Source organism: Bubalus bubalis, chromosome 11 (genome assembly GCF_019923935.1).
Source record: "Bubalus bubalis isolate 160015118507 breed Murrah chromosome 11, NDDB_SH_1, whole genome shotgun sequence".
In the NCBI taxonomy this organism is placed as follows: Eukaryota; Metazoa; Chordata; class Mammalia; order Artiodactyla; family Bovidae; genus Bubalus; species Bubalus bubalis.
The window spans coordinates 28,043,748-28,066,543 of NC_059167.1; the positions used below are offsets into that span (position 1 = coordinate 28,043,748).

Here is a 22,796-nt window from a genome sequence, read left to right on the forward strand (position 1 = left end):
ACACCTCCGCCCCGGCAGCCGCGTTCCCGGGTGCAGTCGGGACTCTGGACCTTGGCAGGAGAAACCGAGATGTGACCCCCTCTGACTGCCTATTGCTCTTTGGCACCCTGCCTGCCTCTCCCCACTTTCTTGCCCTCTCCAGGGCCCCACTGGACTGCGAGCGTTAGCCTCGATCTCCGGGAAGAGAAGAGCGGCCACCGGGCGCGCAGCCGGGCAGAAGTTGGGCTCAGCCGGGCAACCCTGAACCAGCCGCGCCAGAGGGGTGGATGAGGGAAGGGAGAGAGGAAGGGGAAGTAAAGGGTCTGGGAGAGAGGGCTTTGAGTGGGCTTTCCCTGCTCCCTCGGCCCCGGTACTCGGGGCAGGGGAAGAAATGCTGATCCCGCGCCTAGGTGACCGCCGCCGCGACAACAGCCTCAGCGGCTGCTTCAGCATCAGCACCGGCGGGACAGCGACAGCGGGGGCGGCGCAGGCGCATTGTGCCCCGCGGAGCCTGCAGTTCCCGAGCCCCGTGCGCGGCACCGCCACAGTCTGGGCAGCGGCGGCCGGGGGAGTGCTACTACCATGAACTGCCTGGTCCTTCTCCCCAGAGCTGCTCATCCGGGTCGGGCTGGAGACACAGTCAGGGGACCCCGCCGCCGCCGCCGCGCCCCCACTTCTTTCAGCTCGATCTTCTCTTCCACCTTTTCCTCTTCTTGCTCCACCTTCTCTTCCTGCAACCCCCCCTCCCCCGCCGCGGATCCTGGCCGCTGCTCTTTAGACCCAGGATGCCGGGGGGCAAGAGAGGGCTGGTGGCACCGCAGAACACGTTTCTGGAAAACATCGTCAGGCGCTCCAGTGGTAAGAAGAGTTACAGTCAGAACACCCCTCCACCTGCATCCTGCCCACCCACGCCCCCATCCACCTCATCTCATCCCTCTCCCAAGGGGGGAGGGGGATACGGACGGCCCTTTCCAATGGCTTCAGTTACCAGGTGGACCTGATGTGAGGTGGGGGTGGGAACGAGGTGGCAGAAAGAAAGTTTGTTGCAGCCCCTCCCCAAGACGTACTCACCCCCCTCCCACCTGTCCAGAGCCGGGAGCAGAGAAAGTCGAAGGGGAGTAGCGGGTAGGGAGGAGGTACAGCTGGAGAACAGAGTTGAGTTTGTTGAGGGATGTCTTTCTTGTTCATCTTTCCACCACATTTTTTTTTTTTTTTAAATTAAGTAGACTGCAGAGACTGATCAAATTTTTAATCTCGGTGGAAGGGCTTCCCTTAAGTTGGGAATGGCTGTGAAAGTGGCTCCTTAAGATTTAAGTCTCTGGAATGGCTTTCAGGCCCAATGGGCACCGTTCAAAGGAGCCTAGTGTTTGGGAGGGTGCTTGGAATTGAATCTAAGAAAGAGGCTGTTCTGGAAAAAGGGAAAGGCTATTATTTTGGTCAAATTTGAAGTTTCTTTTTTCTGAGGCATTGGTCTATGTTGATCTATATGATATATTTGATTTGACGTAAACAGGAGAAATATAGAGGGAACACAATAGCTACTGTGCTTTTAAAGTAACTAAAGAAACAATTTTAAAAATGCCGTCCTACCTTGCTACTGAGGCTAGGGTTTTCTTGCCTTAAAGTGACTTTAAATTTCTGTCCATTTGTGCCTTCATTTCCTCTAAGATATCTGAATGGGGATGGTTATATATTTCACCTTTTAGGACCTTGTAAACTTTGCATTTTACTGAAATATACATCTACTTGTTTTCAAATCTTTTATATAATTTTTAATTTTACAAGCAAGGTATGTAAAATATGCTTTAAAGTTGTCCTTTTTTCCTTCAGAAGCCAGTTATTTTATTTTGAGATCCTTTGCTTGGAGAATTATGAGAAAGACATTTCTGCATATTAATTACAGTAGATCTTGGACTAAAGCAATGGAAATGCTCTATGCAGTTCCATAATCATTGTTTAATCATTCATTCATTCAATTAAACAATATTTATTTGGATGCCTTATACAAGAGACACTCTGTGGAATCCTTTGGATAAAAAATGATTAAGACACTTCTGCTTTCAAAAAGCTCCCTGCTTAGTGGGCAAGACAGAAAGAGGCACAATTGTGCTTTTCCTGAATTGGTAGATTAAGTTGTTAATTCTTAGGATATAATCTCTTCTAAAACTAGGTTTGCAAATATTTCCCTTGATTTTGGGACTGTAATGTAAGTGTCCCAAGGTACTTTTCATCAATCTCTGACATGGTATTAGGCTTTAATTTGTGACTTTTGACTTTATTTCTTCCTATTTTATCAATGCCTGTCTCAAGTCTTGAACTGACCTTTTGGGGTTGGAAAAAATGGCTAATAGGCCTGGTCTAGTTTTAAAAAATAACTATAATATTTTTAGCCATTCCAGTGTGATTTTGAGTGTGTTTGATTTTTTATGATAATATAAAATATGAACTCATTATGGTAGACAATTTATATGTTTATACATTATTTCCTATATTAATATTGTATAGAAACCTGGAGTACAAAGAGATATTACTGTTAAAACAACCAGTTTGGGAAATTTAAAGTTTATTGGAATTAGCTATTTAAGATATAGCTTTTAAGATAGAGCCCGTTTTTTTCAGCTTTCTCATCCTCTTGGGTTATTTCAACTCCATGCAATTTGGTCTGCAAGAGGACTTTTAAGAGAAGGCCTTAAAAAATTTTGGAGGGTTCTCTATTGCTCTGCATGGTAACTAGAAAGTAGATGAGAATTGACTGAAGTTTACTCTTATAGCATCTTTGGATGAAACTTCTTATACAGACTGAAACTATGAGCCAGTTTGCAGAATATCTTTTATTTTTGATATACCATGAAATTATGACTTACTTTATGTGGCTTAGAAATAGCTGCTTCTATTGCCTCCATTTTAAATCCACTATCCAAATTAATGAACGTTTTATCTTTTTTACACTTCATGTTATAATTGCTTCACTGGCTTAATGTTTCTTTCCATGGATAGCAGCAAGTACAAATGAAAATTCATCTGTTTTTGCATTTTAAATATCACCTCTAATTGCATGTGGCTAACTTACAATACAGCTACTCAAAACCTCTCAGCTTTGTTTGAAATGTGTTAGATATTTGAGGTAAGTATATGTTCTTGTGTATGTAAGCAGTACTGAAATGTCTCAATGCCACTTACATAGGAAGTACCTCAGAAATTGAGAATTACAGTGTTAAATTTTGTGGGAATATCCCACAGTTGTTGTCATTTCTATATGATTTGGCAGAGAAATAAAAAAATTCATTCTGAGAAATTGTTTAATTGAGATTAACAGAAAATACCCATCAGGGTTCTCACAGATGGATTGAGTTTGTCACAGTAAAGATTTCATTATTCAGTAACTTAACAACATTGAAAGCGATGTATTGGCAGAGCTTTAGTGGAAAAAAAGGGAAGTGGTACTCCCAATATATTTAAGAATTGAAGAAAGATGGTTTGGGTTTGGCTATTTACCTGTCCTCCATGAAATTCTTCTCTTTCTGACACAACCTCATTTTCTTCTTATGAAAAGATCAGATCTTTTAGTGAGAATCAGATGGAGTACAAACATATGTAGAGATGCACACAGATAAAATACAGACAGGTATCCACTCAGACACCAAGACAGATGCAGAGGAAATACATTCTTTCACACACTCAGTGGGCAAAAGAGAGATGTAAAAAGTAGCGGAATACAGAGGGAGGGAACAAGAAGTAGGGGAGAGAGAAAAGGAGGGATACAAGCTTTTATTTATTAGGCTATCACTAATGAGCTGAAATCTCAATTAGAAATTCATCAGAATACTTCTTGATGAAGAACAAAAGAGCAAGAAGTGTGATATATTTGGGTATAGGTTTTAAACATGAGGATTTCCTAATAGAGTTCCAAACTCCTCAGTTGCAATTTTCCAGAATAACGGTGCTGTATTCTTTGCCCTAGAGTGGCACTATGGCCTATTTGCTGTTATTTTACGCTTCATGAGATTGGATTTTTATTTTCCTTATTTAGTTGGCTCAGTCTGTTATGGGAAAGCATTTCAAATTGTTATTGGTGATTCAAAGTCTATAAAATAAAATAATGAGGGCCATTGAGTAGGATGGATACAAACATACTATATAGCCAAATACCCAAATGGTACAAGGAGGAAATTCCTCTTTTAAGATAAAAGATATGATCATTTTTAGACAAATAAAAGGAATTACAATCATTACATGTGATTCTAATAGGCAGAGAGTGCACATTATTTACTCCAAGAAGTTGTAAAGGTCAAGAGCATAAATGCAATAGCAAGATTTAGATACATTTTTGGCTAGTAAAATCAAAGTATGTAGTTAGGAAGAGAAAGTTTAGGAACTATGTGGCGAGTTCATTACAGGCATGCAATGTCTCATAGAAGGCTTCCATCCAAAGTGCTTACTGACTGAATCTGTGTCTGAAACATTATTAGGTTAGCTTTCCTTATTTAAATTTCAGTATTTTTGCAAGCTCTTCATCCATATGTTTTGGGCTGTAGGGAGCAGTACACTTACCGGTAGAGGGTAGGTACCTGAAAGAAAGTAGCAGTTTTTTAAAGACTTTCAGGTAGAACTTTAGATTTAAACAAAACAAAATATTTCCAAGGCCTTCAATGTGATTACTGCTTTGGGCAGTACATTTTTGTGTATATGTTGTCTTTGATTCCCTAGCAAATAGGCAGACATTGTTAGTTTGAGTGACAGTAACTAGTTGCCATTTTGAAAATTTTAACTATAAAAATAATTTCCTTTAAATTAGAATATAGCTATTGTTCTTTAATATTTTAGACATTAGGAAAAACTAGAAGTGTTTTCTTTTTAGAGAAAAAAAAGGGGCTCAGGAAAGAAGAAAACAGAAAAAGCAGTATTTTATGAACTGCTTAACCTTCAAGAGAAGCAACTCAGTATACTCAGTTTTCCATTTTACTTGAAATACCTCCCCAAGTACTTTCTTTGCTCTTACCAATAGGAAAATCTAAAATAATTTTTGTGCTATAGTTAATATTTGTAAAAACTGAGATCTTAAATGAGATTCTATAGGAGAGGAAGTAGAAAACTAGTGATTTAAAAACAAAATAAAGAAATAATGACTCATAAGTGTCATCCAATTTAAAAAAAATGATGAAAGACAAATTTTTTTTTTGAATAGAGTACTTGATATTTTTTCTTGAAAAATCTAAAACATTCTTCAGGGGATATTGATAAAACCACTTAGAATTTCTGAAGCTTTGGTTTATCCAAGTCTTATGATGTATCAGTTCTACTTTTAAAATATCACAGAGGTTGAAATTACACTGACCACTTCCTAAATTATAAGTAAGCCAGAGGATTGTCCCATTCTTCAGAGTCCACATTGCCTTATATAACAGATGCAGTACTTTGTTGACTAGGGAGATGTTTATCCCAGGACATCCTTGTGTTCACTAGAAACTGCTCTGTTTGTCTGTCTTTTGCTTGATTCCAGAAGTAGTTCAGTTCAGTTCAGTCGCTCAGTTGTGTCCAACCCTTTGCAACCCCATGGACTGCAGAGGTAGAAATCTACACGCTTGGCCGTCTGTCAACTGCCCTACTAAAAGAAACCTATAGCACGGTATTTTATAGAGTAGAAGGGAGTAACTATGATTGTTTTGACAGTGACTGAGTAAATTTCTGTAAAGGAGTCTTTTAGTTTAGTCAATATTTATCTTTTGCTCTCATTGTTAATAACAGCTGCTTGCTAGCATGGAGGAACAATGCTTCCACATTCTCCAGCCTTTAGTCTAGGAAAAGGTTGCACTGTTCTCCAGAGTCCTGTAGTTAAGATTCACCACAAGAGGGCACTATAGGTTCTGCCACAGGTAAACTAATTTACATCTGTTTCTCTTTTCTGTCCTTTTCCTCAAGTTTGGGGGTTAAAAATCAATGAAGTTAGTCGTCACTCTTGGCAGAAAATATCTAAAATAGAAGACCCATAAGAAAGTGAAATGAAGAAAGGAATTGCAATCTTATATTAGTTGATGATAACCAACATTTTCTGACTGACTGAATGTGATATTAGTAAAAACAGTTTATGGAAACAAATTCAAATTTTAGATTAGTATAACATTCACTTTAGCAGATGAACAAAATGTTATTGTAACCATCTCAATGTGGTGATAGTATATATAAAATATGAAGTTTTGCAGAATAATTATGTATAAATAATGTTCACATTAGAAGGATGAATACATATTTTCTGTTTCAACAAAAAATTTCCTCATCAGATGTCTTAATATAATTTTGATTAAGTTTGATCAAGTAGAATCAGTTCATGATAGTGCTTTGATTTTATTAAAAGATAGTTTACAGATTTACAGATACTTAGCTAGGATGTTACATGATTCTAGTAGTTCAATGTTATACAAACTTTAAAAATGAAATACAGAGCTAAAATAAATATTCTTCAAAGTTTTCCAAACTTATTAAACTCTCAAAAAATATGATTGGAGGTATAGTACTCCTTTAAGAGGTTTTATTTCTTGTCCGTCATCAAGTTTGAATCTTGGTTTTAGGGATTTTTTTTTTTTTTTTCTTTTTGGTAGGGTTAGAAACCATATTTTGAGAGATGCTCTGAAATGTCCTAAACAAAATCAAGTTTTAGTGGGAAAAATTAAAATGTGTCATACAGTACTTTTATGAATAACATAGATACAGTGTGAACGGAGAAGGCAAAGGCACCCCACTCCAGTACTCCTGCCTGGAAAATCCCATGGACGGAGGAGCCTGGTGGGCTGTAGTCCATGGGGTTGCTAGGAGTCGGACACGACTGAGCAACTTCACTTTGACTTTTCACTTTCATGCTTTGGAGAAGGAAATGGCAACCCACTCCAGTGTTCTTACCTGGAGAATCCCAGGGATGGGGGAGCCTGGTGGGCTGCCGCCTATGGGGTCACACAGAGTCGGACACGACTGAAGCGAAAGCAGCAGCAGCAGCAGTGTGAAAGCAAATAAACCTGAATAACAAATCACAAAACCAGTGGTAATTATTGTGGAAATTGAGGTCAAAGAAAGTAGTCTTTATGTGTTGTAAGAAATGGACATTTGTAAAATATTTTTCTTTACTAATAGAATTTAAAAAAATCCAGTCTCATGTTCTTGCCACACACACAATAAAGCAAAATAGTAACTATGTGAAATGATGGACATGTTGATTAGCTTGATTGTATATGACATGAAATCATCAAGTTATATACTTTAAATATATACAATTTTTATTTGTCAGTTATACCTCAGCAAGCCTGAAAAAACATCCTCAGTGTATTTCACTAAATATGCTAGCTTAATAATGTAGGATATAACTCCTTTTTATCAGTGAAGAATGACTAAAAAGAGTCATTTGAATATTCTCATTTTATATAATGTAGATGTTTTAATATTAGAAAGACTTGGTCTTGAAAGATGGTTGATCAAATGAACACTGACAATATTGTCACATATTTCAGAGTGCATTTTAGACATTATTTTAGTATTTGGTTGTTTATGAATATTACTACTAATGCAAAGAAGTATTTGTATACATTCTAGATAATGGTTTTTTGATATATTAAGCTTTCACATGGGAAAAGATAAGAAAATTAAATAAAAAGTGAAATAATTTATAAAGGAAGAGTGGTTGAAAAGCAATTTGAAATCTTATTGAAATGGATTTCTTTCTTTATTGGGTCTGGTCCCATCAGGGAAACATAAGTACTAAGTCCTATTGATTTCACAAGATATATGATTTTAGATCTGAGCTTAGGTGCACAATCAGCAGTTTCTAGAGGTAATGACAAATAGCTGGGAAGTCAGGGAAGTGTCGGTATATGGACTATGCTGCTTGAGGATATGGGTTATACCTTACACATACTTTTATGTCCTCCCCTGTGAAGAGCACTGTGTACTAGTTGAATAAATGTTTTTTTTTTTTTTTTTTTAAATTTTGTCTCCTAAAGTAACCAAGTCTAGAATTGATGTTTTTCTAAAATACGGCTGATCACATCTATTAGGTAAGCTTGTATCAGTAATTGCATAGTTTAAAATATTTAGATAACCAACGTGTAGATCTGAACATGGAAATCACATTGAATGGGGAAAATCAGATGGGACTCTTGAGAGCATGAGAGGTAAATGTGTAAGTGATCTCACATTCATCTCTTATTGCAACTGGATATACAGCTGAAATATTTCCTGTCATTTTTTGTTCTGATCGCTAAGCCTTAAAATGCAGACTATTTTATATAGGAAATAACTTTATAAGTTTGTTGATTCTAATTAATTCTTTTTGTAAAACGATTTTGCATTAGGAGTTATTGATGGTAAGTTTTATCCTTGGAAATTGGTCTATATCAATTTATGTATCTTCTGAGTGAGTTCCGGGTTGAGAAGCAGCTGGCAGTCCTGTGCAGTAATCAGAAGAAGAGACAGGATACATTTTGGCTTGTTAGAGCCTGCAGGGTCAGCCTCAGGTCACCAAGTTTAACTGGAAAACAACTCACTCAGACTAAGAAAGAGCAAAAGTTCATCTTTATCCTCATCTTTTCTGTAAGCCTTTTCATGTCTCCTGGCATATTTTTAATTTGGGACAAATTATAGCACAATGAGTTTATTTTCATAGTGTTGAGAGAACAGAGAAAATTTTCAATGAGGATTAAACAGTCTGGGAATAAATTCACCTAAAATAACTCCCGTCCTTTTGCTTGACCTTCGTACTCTTTCTAGTTAATCATTCACTAATTCGATAATTTGACATAAATTTGTTGAGTGCCCACCATGTACTAGACTCTGATCTAAGCACTGGGGCTGCACATTGAACACAATGATAAAACGAATGTTTCCTCCCGCCCCCTTTTTCTTTCTGTGATGGGCAGGGTACACACTGGTTAGGCACCATGGGTTCTGGAGGCTTGCATTACAGTCCTGGCTCTGATGCTTACTAGCTCTGTGATGAACTTGTCTGTCCCTAGTTTTCTGTTCTGCAAAATGCAAGTAATAATAGTGCCTGGCTTACACGGTGCTGAAGTGAGGATTAAATGAGAAGATACGTGCAAAGTGCTGAGAACAGTCTGGCACTTAACAAGTTCCATGTCAGTATTAGTGTAGCTAGTTATTGTTATTATTTAGATGTTTAACACTTTGAATGCACCATTTGTAGCTGATGCCTTTAAATCTTGGTCACCACTTCCTTTCGAACCTCCTTTCAGTGGATTTCTGACTAAACTGAAATGTTGAGACTTCCTGCTGCTGCTGTTGCTAAGTCACTTCAGTTGTGTCTGACTCTGTGCGACCCCATAGATGGCAGCCCACCAGGCTCCTCCGTCCCTGGGATTCTCCAGGCAAGAACACTGGAGTGGGTTGCCATTTCCTTCTCCAATGCATAAAAGTGAAAAGTCAAAGTGAAGTCACTCAGTTGTGTCCAACTCTTCATGACTCCATGGACTGCAGCCTACCAGGGTCCTCCATCCATGGGATTTTCCAGGCAAGAGTACTGGAGTGGGGTGCCATTGCCTTCTCCATGAGACTTCCTAGAAGGTTACAAGTGAGCATTCTTGTGAATCCAGAAACCTTTCATTTGTCCATATTTTTCTAGTTTTGCAGGATTTAAAACTCTGCTCCCCTATCCTCTCCTCACTTTTTGGCTTTCATGACTTTGTACTTTCTCTTGCCCTTTTCCCTTTCATTTTCTATTCTCTTTCCACTCCCCTTCCCTCCCACCCCCTCCTTTCTCCCCTCCCAAAGGGGAGGTTCAACTCATGTTCAACTTTCAACTGTTTTTCTTACATTTATACCCTTCTTTTCAGAGCAAGTTTGTCCTGTCATAATTTAAACTTTCTGTTCTCCAGTCCCATGTTACCAGTGGCCTACAGAATTTCTCCTGTGCTCCCCACAAGTTATCTAAAACTCAGTGTGGCCACAGTATTGAATTTATCATTGTTTTTGGTGTCAAGCAGACTTACTTCCTTTGGTATTTCCCCATTTCTGTCAAAGGTGTCTTTAATATTTTAATATTTTAGTCTAGAAATTTTAGGGTCATTTTTGGCTTCCCATGCAGTATAATACTAGTCTTACTTCCTAACCAGATTATTTATCTCTAGGGGTAAGAATTTTGCCATATATTCCTGCTGTACTCTTTATAAGTGCTGGGTGCAGAGTGAGTGGATGTATGATAGTTCACTGTACTGACTCATCTCAGGGCATGAGATGTGTCCATAACTGGCATCACATATGGCCAATGTGTACAAGTATGATGGACTAAAGTAGGAATTACAGGTTGAAAGAAGAGTTGCACCATTAACTGGGCCCAGAAATGAAAGATCTCCTCTGAGAGTGAGGAATGAAAGGTGTGATATGTTCTTCTTGTTCATTCCTAAGCAGCCTCTTTTTCTCCTAGAGCAACCATAGTCAAGGTAACTGGTCATCTTTCTGGAACTCTGTAGGGCAGAAAACAGTGCTCTCAACAGATAAAAGGCATTTCCATCTTGTCTCGACACAGACTCCTGTCCTGACTCTAGCCATCGGTCTAGGTGACATCTAGGACTCTACAGGATTACAGTATTAATGATTACCTTGTGGGGTTGCTGGAAAGATTCAGCAAACTCACAAATGTGGTGGCTCTGGCACTGTGCCTCGTCAAGGGCTTAAAAAATATTCACCTGTTCCTATTTTTCTCTAAAGTAGGGGTGATTTTTTCTTTTTTTTTAACCTGAAGAAAGGAAAGTATTAAATAGCTGAGACTTTCTTGAGTTTTATCCTGGTGGATCTTAGCTTAAAGGCATTTGGCTTCACTTTACCAAGGGCGTCCTTATTTGGAGCAAAACCCAAAAAAACAAACACCGCTCTTCCCTACAATGACAACAACAAAAAACTACTCCTTACAGTCAAAGAAGCATCAGTTCTTTTTGCCTCAGTAATTGGTGATGCTTGGATAAGCTCAAGAAGTAGGCAGAAATTTAGCTTCTTTTTGTAACCGGCTCAGTTAAATCTGGCCAAAGGAGAGAAATTTGAATATGTGATCTGTATCTTTCCCTTGAACAATTAGCTCCTATTGCATAGATAGTAGAAATTTAAAAAAAATATATAGGACAAAGCTTTAGCAATTAATTGGATTATAAATATATTTAGAAAAGCCTCCCTTCTATTTTTCTACCAGGTGTGGAGCTGAGACTAGTCTTTTAATTGAAATTCTTCGTTAGTTATCTTGCCATTAGTGTTTGATAGCCTTAAAAGGTAAACTCTAAAGGAAATAGAATCCCTTTATAAGAGCTGAAGTTCGTTTGCAAAAACAAGGTTTCTTTATTTTCAAGATTGAAAATGATGCTTAACCATTAAATATGTAATACTTCTCCCCACTGATAAACGTAACTTGACTGATTTAGCTTCTATCCAAGATTATGTAACTAGTGAATGTTTTACATCCTTATGTATTTTAATGAATATCATTGTAATAAAATTCAGTAAAAATTTGTTTTTATCTACATGGGTGAAGATTTTCTGTTGTACTATGAGACTACAAATCACACAGACCATCATTGCAGTTATCTTTTATTTTTAATGATGCTGACGAGTGTACTTTTAAGAAATATATCTTTCATGAAGAAAACACCAATTATTAAAAGTAGAAACCTTGAATTGTTGGACATTCTTTTATGTGTGTGTGTATAGAAATATTTTCTATAACAAAATTGCATTTTCCTACCATTAGAATTTCAGGAATATATGTTAAAATAGCTCATGAATCCTGAACCACTTAGGCTGGATGGAAAAATGAATTTAATGCCATCAAAGAAACACAGAAACTTAAAAATCTACCTTTGATCTTGAAGAAGATGAAAAGTGGAGGCATATTTTTATCTTTGATGACAGCTGAACAAGTTTGAATAAATTAACAGATTTTTTTTTGCATATTTCAAACTCCCACAGTGATGGTCTGCTTAATGTTGCCAATATTATTATATAATAATTAGTCTCATTGTGAAAGGTACAAAGCGTATGTGTCTACACACACACACACACACACACACACATACTCATGCACACACACATTTCTTTGATACAGAGCTGTAGGATAAAGGTGTATTTGTGAGGACTGAAACATACCAGTCTTATATTCTATTGTTGACATAGTAGAAGTGGGTAACGCACCTACCAGAAATCAACATTGTGCATGTGGGCATGACATATAAATTATTTATGCTTTTGTTTAGCCATCTGTGCCAGGATTTTATTTAACCCAAATAAAATGTGCTATATGTGCCTCAGGGATTGTTCTGCTGTTTCTGTTCTCTGAAACTTAAATATATCTATAGATACCACTCACCCAGAAGACAAGTTTAAAAAGTAATATGTGCTGCATGATTTAAATTCACAGGTTCCCAGAGTTCAGGGAAATCTGTGTTGGAATACCTAATCTTTTTTTTTTTTTTTTTTTTAACAGAACTGTTCATTCTTTGAAAAAAAAAATACCTAGCACAATCCTTATCTATATTCTTGACAATGTCTAGCATTGCTCTAATAATTATTTATTGACTGTATGACTTTAGGAATAAGAATTTTTCTATTTGATTTGATCATTCAACAAACTTGTGTGTGTATACAGCGGTGAACCAACAGACATGGTCGCTGCCCTCATGGAACTTGTAGTCTGGTGGGGGAACAGGCATTTCACCAACCCAAACCAAATATAAATTATAAATTGTGGTAAGCATTTTGAAGGAACAGGGGAGAGTGCTGTGGTCAAGTGTATTTGAGACTAATTTTGACTGGGAGATGGTGTCTGGGAAGACATTCCTAAGAAAGTAGTGTTGAATTCAGACCTAAATAAGAGGTAAATAGATGATGAATGGACAGAAGAGTATTGCAGGCAAAGAAAGCTTGTAAACAGTCCTAAGAAGGAAGAGAAAATGAGTGGCTGGGTTTGTGAAGCTTAGAAGCCAGTGTAGTTGCGTCTCAGTGGACAAAAAAAGAGAAATGTGGAAAACCAGGGTGGAGAGACAGAAACCTGACTATTCAGGGAAAGGCTTTTGCATTATATTCCAAGCGCAGTGGACAGATCTTCTGGCTACAGGGGTCACTTGCTGTATAATGGCTAGTTGGGTTGGAGGAAAGAACAGTGCTAATAGGGGACTAGCCAGGAGACTCTTGTGATAGTCTGGGCAAGAAATGGTGGGGTATTTTGCCTGGGATGGTACCTGTAGAGTTTAAGAGAACTGGGTGCTTCTGCTGGTAAAATTATTAGGGTTTAGTGTTGAAGTTTGAACCAGTCCATTATTCCATGTCCAGTTCTAACTGATGCTTCTTGTCCTGCATATAGGTTTCTCAGGAGGCAGGTAAGGTGGTCTGATAGTTCAGTCTCTTCAAGAATATTCCATAGTTTGTTGTGATCCACATAGTCAAAGGTTTTAGCATAGTCAAAGAAGCAGAAGTAGATATTTTTCTGGAATTCCCTATGATCCAGCAATTGTTGGCAGTTTGATCTCTGGTTCCCCTGCCTTTTCTAAATCCAGCTTGTACATCTGGAAGTTCTCAGTTCATGTACTGCTGAAGCCTAGCTTGAAGGATTTTGAGTATTACCTTGCTAGTATGTGAAATGAGCGCAATTCTATGGTAATTTGAACATTCTTTGGCATTGCCTTTCTTTGGGATTGGAATGAAAACTGACTTATTCCAGTCCTGTGTCCACTACTGAGTTTTCCAAATTTGCTGGCGTATTGAGTGTAGCACTTTCACAGCATCGTTTTTTTAGGATTTGAAATAGCTCAGCTGGAATTCCATCACCTCCACTAGCTTTGTTTGCAGCAATGCTTGCTAAGGCCCACTTGACTTCACACTCCAGGATATCTGGCTCTACATGAGTGACTGACTACACCATTGTGATTATCTGGGTGATTAGGACCTTTTTTGTACAGTTCTGTGTATTCTTGCCTCCTTTTCTTAATCTCTTCTGCTTCTATTAGGTACTTGCCATTTCTGTCCTTTATTGTGCCCATCCTTGCATGAAGTGTTCCCTTGGTATCTACAATTTTCTTAAAGATATCTCTAGTCTTTCCTATTCTATTGTTTTCCTCTGTTTTGTTGCATTGTTCACTTAAGAAGGCTTTCTTATCTCTCCTTGCTTTTCTCTGGAATTCTGCATCCAGTTGGGTATATCTTTCCCTTTCTCCTTTGCCTTTCACTTCTCTTCTTTCCTAAGCTATTTGTAAGGCCTCCTCAGACAACCAATTTGCCTTCTTGTATTTCTCTTTCTTGGGAATGGTTTTGGTCACCACTTCCTGTGCAGTGTCACGAACCTCCGTCCACAGTTCTTCAGGCACTCTGTCTACCAGATCTAATCCCTTGAATCTGTCACCTCCACTGTGTAATCACAAAGGATTTGATTTAGGTTATACACCAATGGCTTTATTCAATTTGAGCCTGAATTTTGCAAAAGGATGAATTTCAATAAGCGATGAATTGGATGGCACGAATGAAGAGGTGTGAAGCATGGGGTTTTGGCTCAAGCACCTGGGAATAGATGGAGGTAGGGATGGAGATGGGGAAAACTGAGATGGAGAAAATTGGAAGATTACTAGGTATAATGTGAAGCTCTAGATATCACCTGCATTATCACTTTGCCTTCTAGCTCCCTTTTCATTCCTTGGAAGAAAGTAATGCAGCCGAAGAGAGCTTTGCTCAGTGTGATTGTGTGCAGAAGTGATTTCTGTATTCTTCTTTCAGAGGCTCAGAAAAAGAGTATCAGGTAATTAACCTGATCAGTCTGGTTGTTTTGTGGATTAGAAACATGTAGCTTCAGATTTTAATAGGAGGCCGGCTCATATGAGAGACAAAATTCTGAGGGGTATGTATGTATGTTTCTTAAGTGGGTTTTTAAAATTGAAGTAAGTATAGTTGATTTATAATATTATATTAATTTAAGAAGTATAACAATGATTTAAAATTTTTATAGATTATACTACCTTTAAAGTTATAATGAAATATTGGCTATACTCTCTGTGCTGTACAATATAACTTGTAGCTTATTTATTTTATACAGTATCAATAGTTTGTAGGTCAGTCTCCTATCCCTATCTTGTTCCTACTCCCTTCTCTAACCAAAATTCTAAATCAAATGTAACTTTATAATGAATATTTGACAGTCAGTAGCTCAGCTGGTAAAAAATCTGCCTACAATGCATGAGACCCAGTTCAATTCCTGGGGCAGGAAGATCTGCTGGAGAAGGGATGGGCTACCCACTCCAGTATTCTTGGGCTTCCCGGGTGGCTCGGATGGTAAAGAATCCGTCTGCAGTGCAGGAGACCTTTCAATTTCACTTTTCAGTGTTGAAATACCTTTTTGAATCCCTTTTAGAAAACATTAGTGATTGGTTCATGAATTTCATTTTGTTGCTTTCAAGCTCCAAATTTCCCTTCTTGGCCACTGATTTTTGGAATTTGAATTCTTTTGCTCTTTGAATTGGAGGATTGTGGAGGGCAGGGTAATACTTGGAGCTGTGAGAGTCTAGACTCCAATCCTTCCCTTCCAGTGCTCACTTTGTGGGTTTCACCTCTGTTGGAGGAGCTCTATGCCAGGGTTTTAGGGCTTTCAGAATAAGAGTGATGACTTCTAGGTGATGTGCTTCTCCAAGGCTAGGACTAAATGAATATAATCAGAAGGAGAATCTGGTTGACTTTCCTCAGAAGCAGCTCTAGATCTTGGAAAAAGTATAAATTTGTGAGCAAGTTTTATTCAGTGTTTCTGGCTCCTTTTTGTGAAGACCTTTCCTTTCCTACCTCCACTGCCCATCTTCTCTCTTCCTCAGGACTCCATAGAATTCCTTTGTGTCTTGTAAAAGCAGAAGTGTTAGTCTCTCCGTTGTGTCCGACTCTGCAATCTCATGGACTGGGACCCACCAGGCTCCTCTGTCCATGGAATCTCCAGGCAAGAATACTGGAGTGGGTGGCCATCCCCTTCTCCAGGGGATCTTCGTGACCCAGGGATCAAACTCTGGTCTCCTGCATTATGGTAGCACTTGTTAAAATATCTGAAAATTTCTCTGTCCTTGTATGGTGAAATACTTCTCACTAGGGTAATTTGCATAAAAATGATGAGAGGAAGAGAGAGAGGTTTAACCCCTCAACAAGTGTTCCATACTTTCATTGTTTATGAAATTTCTGGATCATAAAAGGGGGTAGTTTTCATTAAAAACAAAATAAATGAAACAAAAACCTCAATAAGTATCTAATCATGCCGGACACAGCTAATGTTGCAGTAGAGGAAAGGCATCATTTTCCTAGGAAGGGGAGAAACATCTAATATGCTTTTATATTGTTTTCATTGACTGAATATAACCTTTCTTCTTCCAGAAACTTCTGTCAGCAAAATTATTGACCTCATGGTTTGTACACTATCTCCTTTAGGAATGGGATTAATGTGTGTGTAGTGGTGTTAAATTGAATGTAGTTATTTTCCTTGTTGTCTGAAGAAATAGCCTTGTAAAGAGGAAGGGCTTCCTTTATATTACATGAAAACAGAAGTTTAAACAGCAGTTCAGAAATATAATGGCAGAAGAGAAAGTCTTACATAGTGAGACCTAATTCTATCTTTCTCCCCCACTAAATTCCCTTTACCTGTGTTTGCCAAGTTTTCTAACGTCCCTGGCCAGCTTTCCTATCCTTTACTTTCCTTAAAAAAGGCTTTACTTTCCTTAAAAGTAAGGAAAGGATGCACAAGATGAGTGTATTCATGAGCTTGGGGAATCACCTGATGACCTCACTAAAAAGCAGATTCTGATTCATTCACTCTGTGTGGGTCCCAGATTCTTCATTGCTCATAAACTCCCAGGTGATACTGGTCCACACTTTGAGTAGCAAGGTGTGAGAGCAAAGTTTTCCAAACCTGACAGCATGAGGCTGACCTTTGTGGCTGTATTTTTGCGTGGCTGCCAACATTTAGGGCTTATTAAAGTAGATCAGGACTTCTCCACCCTGGCTACATGTTAGATCACTTGAGAAGATTTAAATATTGATACTTATGCCTGTTTCTCACTCCAGATCCATGAAAATCACTCTTTTGAGAGGTGGAGTCACACGAGTAACTCCTGTGATCCCCTTCAAGTCTCTTCAACATCCATCCCAATCAAATGAATAGTCAAAATTGAGAAACACTCATAAAGATCCTGGTGGTCTTGTGATTTAGTTTTTGACCTTCCAAGCCTTGATGAAAAAGTGTTTCACTTCATGTCCATCTCTGGGAGGATATTGGATGGTCTTGAAAAAATACAATGAAATGTTTTTGAGCCCCAGACACTTGCAGAGATCCGTTTGAGAATCTGTTCTTGTGTGGGATTATTGCTTCTGAAATGTTTTACTGGACTACTACCATCTGTGACAGAAAATTACCCAATTCTTAGAAGCCTCAATAGGAACATCAGATCAGATCAGATGAGATCAGTTGCTCAGTCGTGTCTGACTCTTTGCGACCCAATGAATCGCAGCACGCCAGGCCTCCCTGTCCATCACCAACTCCCGGAGTTCACTGCGACTCACGTCCATCAAGTCAGTGATGCCATCCAGCCATCTCATCGTCTGTCGTCCCCTTCTCCTCCTGCCCCCAATCCCTCCCAGCATCAGAGTCTTTTCCAATGAGTCAACTCTTCGCATGAGGTGGCCAAAGTACTGGAGTTTCAGCTTTAGCATCATTCCTTCCAAAGAAATCCCAGGGCTGATCTCCTTCAGAATGGTCTGGTTGGATCTCCTTGCAGTCCAAGGGACTCTCAAGAGTCTTCTCGATAGGAACATATGTGTGTTTAAAACATTTGGACATGATTGTTGCTAAATCACATGGCTTATAACCAACAAAAATTTATTTCTCACCGTTCTGGGGCCTGCAAAGCCATGGTCAGGGTGGCAGCATTGTCAGATTCTGGTGAGAATGCTCTTCCTGCTTGTAGACTGCTGACTTCTCATCATATCTTCCTCGTATGATCGGAAGCCAAGCATTATTATAAGTATAATAATACGCATTATTATAAGTGTCCTAATCCCAGTCATGACGGGCTCCATCCTCATGACCTCATTGAATCCTAATCAAATCCCAAAGTCCCACCTCCTAATACCATCACACGAGGAGTAAGGTTTCAACGTATCAGTTTTGGGAGAATGCATACATTCATTCCATAATAATCAGGATTGTGATGGTCACTCAGAATTATGGGCAATTTCTTAATGGCTTTGTGTTTTCAAAACTTCTGAGGTGGTCTTGCTTTCGAGATTTGCAACTATCTTCTTTGCAAAAGATGTTATCCTTCAGTAACCAGGTTGCTTTTCCCTGTCATGTTTTAAAGCCAAAGGGAATTAAAATTTTCTGGAAGCAATTTTAATTACTCTGCTATCTTCTTCTTAATATTTGTTAATAATACCAGATTTCACATTTACTGCAATAATAATTTTCATGACTATAGGGAAATGGAGCAGTTGTGTGAATATTTCATATATACATACTGAGTTTCAGCAAACAGATCAGTTTCCAAAAGAAGCTCCTGGACTATTTATTTAATACTTAGTAATTTCCATTTAATTTAGTCTTTAAAATAAAAAAAATAGTCTGTCTTTATCTTTCTTTCCCACTTTCTCCTAATATTTTATTTTGTAGTTTAGCCCTTAGTATAATTTTATAGGTTTTGGTTTGCAGGGTCAACATTTAAATTTTTATTTTTCCTAGGGTATTTGTTTATACACACACAGAGAGAGCTTACACAGAAAGCTCTTTCTGCGTATATAATACAGTTGTAAAAGAATCTTGTACACAATAAACAATACTAGTTTATAGGTAATTTTTACTCCAGTGGTTAGCTTATAAAGATTTTGCTCACATTATTCTAATCTCCATAAACTACCCAGAGTGGTAGGCATTGTTATGAGGAAACCAATAACCTAACTAAAATTCCTCAGGTTTTTCACAGGAGCTCCCTTGGTTGTATTGAGACAATTCAAGTGTTGGCAGAAAATTTGTGGAAAGGGCTTCTAGCGATAATTAAAAAAAACAATTTTTTTAATTGGAGTATAGTTGCTTTACAATGTTGTGTTAGTTTCTGCTGTACAGAAAAGTGAATCAGCTCTATGTATGCACACATCCTCTTTTTTAGATTTCCTTCCTATACAGGTCGCCACAGAGCTTTGAGTAGTTTGGTGATAATTTGTTATGAAAATTTACTAGTTGATGACTTGTTATATGAAGGACCTAGCACTGTGGTTAATTTTCTCAGTTCAGTTGCTCAGTCATGTCTGACTTTTTGCGACCCCATGAATCACAGCACGCCAGGCCTCCCAGTCCATCACCAACTCCCGGAGTCTACCCAAACCCATGTCCATTGAGTCGGTGATACCATCCAACTATCTCATCCTCTGTCATCCCCTTCTCCTCCTGCCCTCAATCTTTCCCAGCATCAGGGTCTTTTCAAATGAGTCAGTTCTTCACATCAGGTGGCATTGGAGTATTGGAGTTTCAGCTTCAACATCAGACCTTCCAATGAACACTCAGGACTGATCTCCTTTAGGATGGACTGGTTGGATCTCCTTGCAGTCCAACGCACTCTCAAGAGTCTTCTCCAACACCACAGTTCAAAAGCATCAATTCTTTAGCGCTCAGCTTTCTTTATAGTCCAACTCTCACATCCATACATGACCACTGGAAAAACTATAGCCTTGACTAGATGGACCTTTGTTGACAAAGTAATGTCTCTGCTTTTTAATATGCTGTCTAGGTTGGTCATAACTTTTCTTCCAAGGAGTAAGTGTCTTTTAATTTCATGGCCGCAATTACGATCTGCAGTGATTTTGGAGCCCAGAAAAATAAAGTCAGCCACTGTTGCCACTGTTTCCCCATCTATTTCCCATGAAGTGATGGGCCCAGATGCCATAATCTTAGTTTTCTGAATGTTAAGTTTTAAGCCAACTTTTTCACTCTCCTCTTTCACTTTCATTAAGAGTCTCTTTAGTTCTTCTTCACTTTCTGGCATAAGGGTGGTGTCATCTGCATATCTGAGGTTATTGATATTTCTTCTGGCAATCTTGATTCCAGCTTGTGCTTCCTCCAGCCCAGCGTTTCTCATGATGTACTCTGCATATAAGTTAAATAAGCAGGGTGATAATATACAGCCTTGATGTACTCCTTTTCCTATTTGGAACCAGTCTGTGGTTCCATATCCAGTTCTAACTGTTGCTTCCTGACCTGCATACAGGTTTCTCAAGAGGCAGGTCAGGTGGTCTGGTATTCCCATCTCTTTCAGAATTTTCCACAGTTTATTGTGATCCACACAGTCAAAGGCTTTGGCATAGTCAATTCTCAGTTAGGCTTTATAAAATATTCAGAAATGGTAGAAGCAGTTCTTATGTTTGCCTTCCTAAACTCAGAGCACATATTGCTAGCATGTCATCATTAAGACCTTGAGGTAAGAGCTGGTGAGCACACAGTTTAGTTACTTTGCTCTCTGTTGGTCTAAATTAATGGAATCAAACTCCAAGCATAAAGATGAATGGAAAGCATATTTCTTTGACCGTTTTTTTTTTAACTTTAAACTCAGTACAAGCAAATATTCTAGTATGTACCTAGCAAATATCTGGATTGTCCATATTCTATATTAATTGTTAAAATTAAGTATATTTATTTTAAAAATAAGATTGAAGTCAGGCAATATTTCAACAACTCACTTTTTTAAAAAGTTCATTTTTAATTGGAGGATAATTACTTTACGATATTGTGTTGGCTTCTGCCATACAACAACGTGAATCAGCCATAAGTATACATATGGTCTCTCCTTCTTGAAGCCCCCTGTACCCCATCCCACCCCTCTAGGTTATCACAGAGTACTGCTTTGAGCTCCGTGTATTATACATCAGCTTTCCATTAGCTATCATTTTACATATGATAATGTATATTTTTCAGTGCTACTCTCTTGATTCATCCCACCCTCTCCTTCCCCCATGGTGTCCAAAGTCTGTTCTCTATGTCTGCATCTCTATTCTTGCCCTACAAATAGGTTCATCAGTACCATTTTTCTAGATTCCATAAATGTGCATCAATATATGATTTTTTAAGAAGTTGTGATACATATATGTAGGTGGAATATTACTCAGCCATAAAAAGGAATGTATTTGAGTCAGTTCTAGTGAGGTAGATGAACCCAAAGCCTGTTAAACAGAGTGAAACAGCTTGCTTTTGATTCCAACTTTGTATTCTTTTCCCCAAACCACTCTGCCTTCAAGCTAATATAAGAATTAGTCTTCCTTGGTGTGAATTGTTTTAAGACTTACCTTTCATTCCTAGTCATATATCCCATAGAAAAGGTTTGAATTTGCAAATATCTCAGTCAAGAATTGGGATTTAAGGAGCTTTGTGCTTCCTGCTTCTGACCTCCTGGGGCACCGGGGCTTCGTGAGTCTCCCACTCATCGCTGGATGGAGTTGTACATGTGACATATGGTCGAAGACCTGGCACAGAGCAAGGGCTCTGCTCCTGGCTGCTTTTGTTATTAATTTTGTTATTATACAGTAATACTAGGTTAGAGGTGAAATAACATATCAACAGCAAATGGATCATGACAGCTGGGCCCTGCTGAGCCGGAGTCTTCATTTTCCCATGTGGAACTATTGAAAGTGGTATGTTGGGGCAGGCTAATATTTTTAATAACTGACTTAACTAGGGACAGTAAGAACTTCTGATCTAAATCTTAAAAAATGTCTTGAAAACAAGTCTATTTATGAGAGAGGCTGATGTGCAAGACCTTTGGGGATAGTTTGAAGCAGGTTTTTAAAACCATAAGATATGACTCTTCACAGGGAGTAGATCGATTTAATAGGTCTTGACTGGCACACTAAAAGATTGAAATAGAACAGAAATGGAGTACATCTTGTATGGAAAGCATTTTCTGAGAAATATTTTCAGTTGTGTGTACATGTGTGCATGTGTGTAAACACACTGAGTCACTATGTAAAATTTATTTCTTACTATGAGCTTTAATTAAACAAAATTGAAAAACACTGATTTGGATAGTTTTTGGGGAAAGAAAGCTCTTTACTGTTTATGGTCCTTCTGTTTTAGAACTGTGGAATTCCCTTTCCTGGGATACTGGGCAATTCCTCTAATCAAAAAAGTAATTACTGTATTGGGGCTTTGTATGCAGAGTAGGCATAAAATGTATAATTCTGAGGACTATATCATCCATATGGAAAGACAAAAATTACCATAGATGAAAGCATACACGAGGTATTTAGGAAGGTACTTCACACTAAATTTAATGATATTAATTATATAAAGAGATCCCTGTAAGAATCTATGAATGCATCTGTTTATTGATATAGTCAGGGCTTCCCAGGTGGAGCAGTGGTAAAGAATTTGCCTGCAGTGCAGGAGATGCAGGCTCAATCCCTGGGTCAGGAAGTTTCCCTGAAGAAGGAAATGGCAACCCACTCTAGTATTCTTGCCTGGGAAATCCCATAGACAGAGCAACCTGGTGGGTTACAATCCACAGGGTTGCAAAAGCGTTAGACAGAATCTAGCAACTAAAACAACAACAAAAACATTGATATAGTCACTCAATTAGCAAGCATATATTATGTGCCAGGCACTGTGTTAGGTATTGGAGGGTCAAATAGGACCTTACAGCTCAACAGGAAGATATGTGTTAATCATGTCATGACACAGATAGGTATAAAATTGCAACCTTGATAAGAGCTGTGATGGAGAGGTCCATTGTATCTAAAATTATTAGGGATGACCTGGTCCAAAGGTCAGGGAAAGGTTCACTAGGGTCATG

General features: G+C 38.4%; 1 protein-coding gene across 1 annotated transcript in view; it reads left to right on the forward strand.

The window, feature by feature from the left end:
• Window positions 1-619: 619 nt before the first annotated feature.
• Window positions 620-22,796, forward strand: part of KCNH5 (potassium voltage-gated channel subfamily H member 5) — a 388,790-nt gene continuing 366,613 nt past the window's right edge. The window contains exon 1 of the mRNA XM_006068056.4: window positions 620-837. Within this exon, the coding sequence (XP_006068118.1) occupies window positions 765-837 (73 nt within the window). The 5' untranslated portion in view covers window positions 620-764. The remainder of the gene's footprint in view (window positions 838-22,796) is intronic.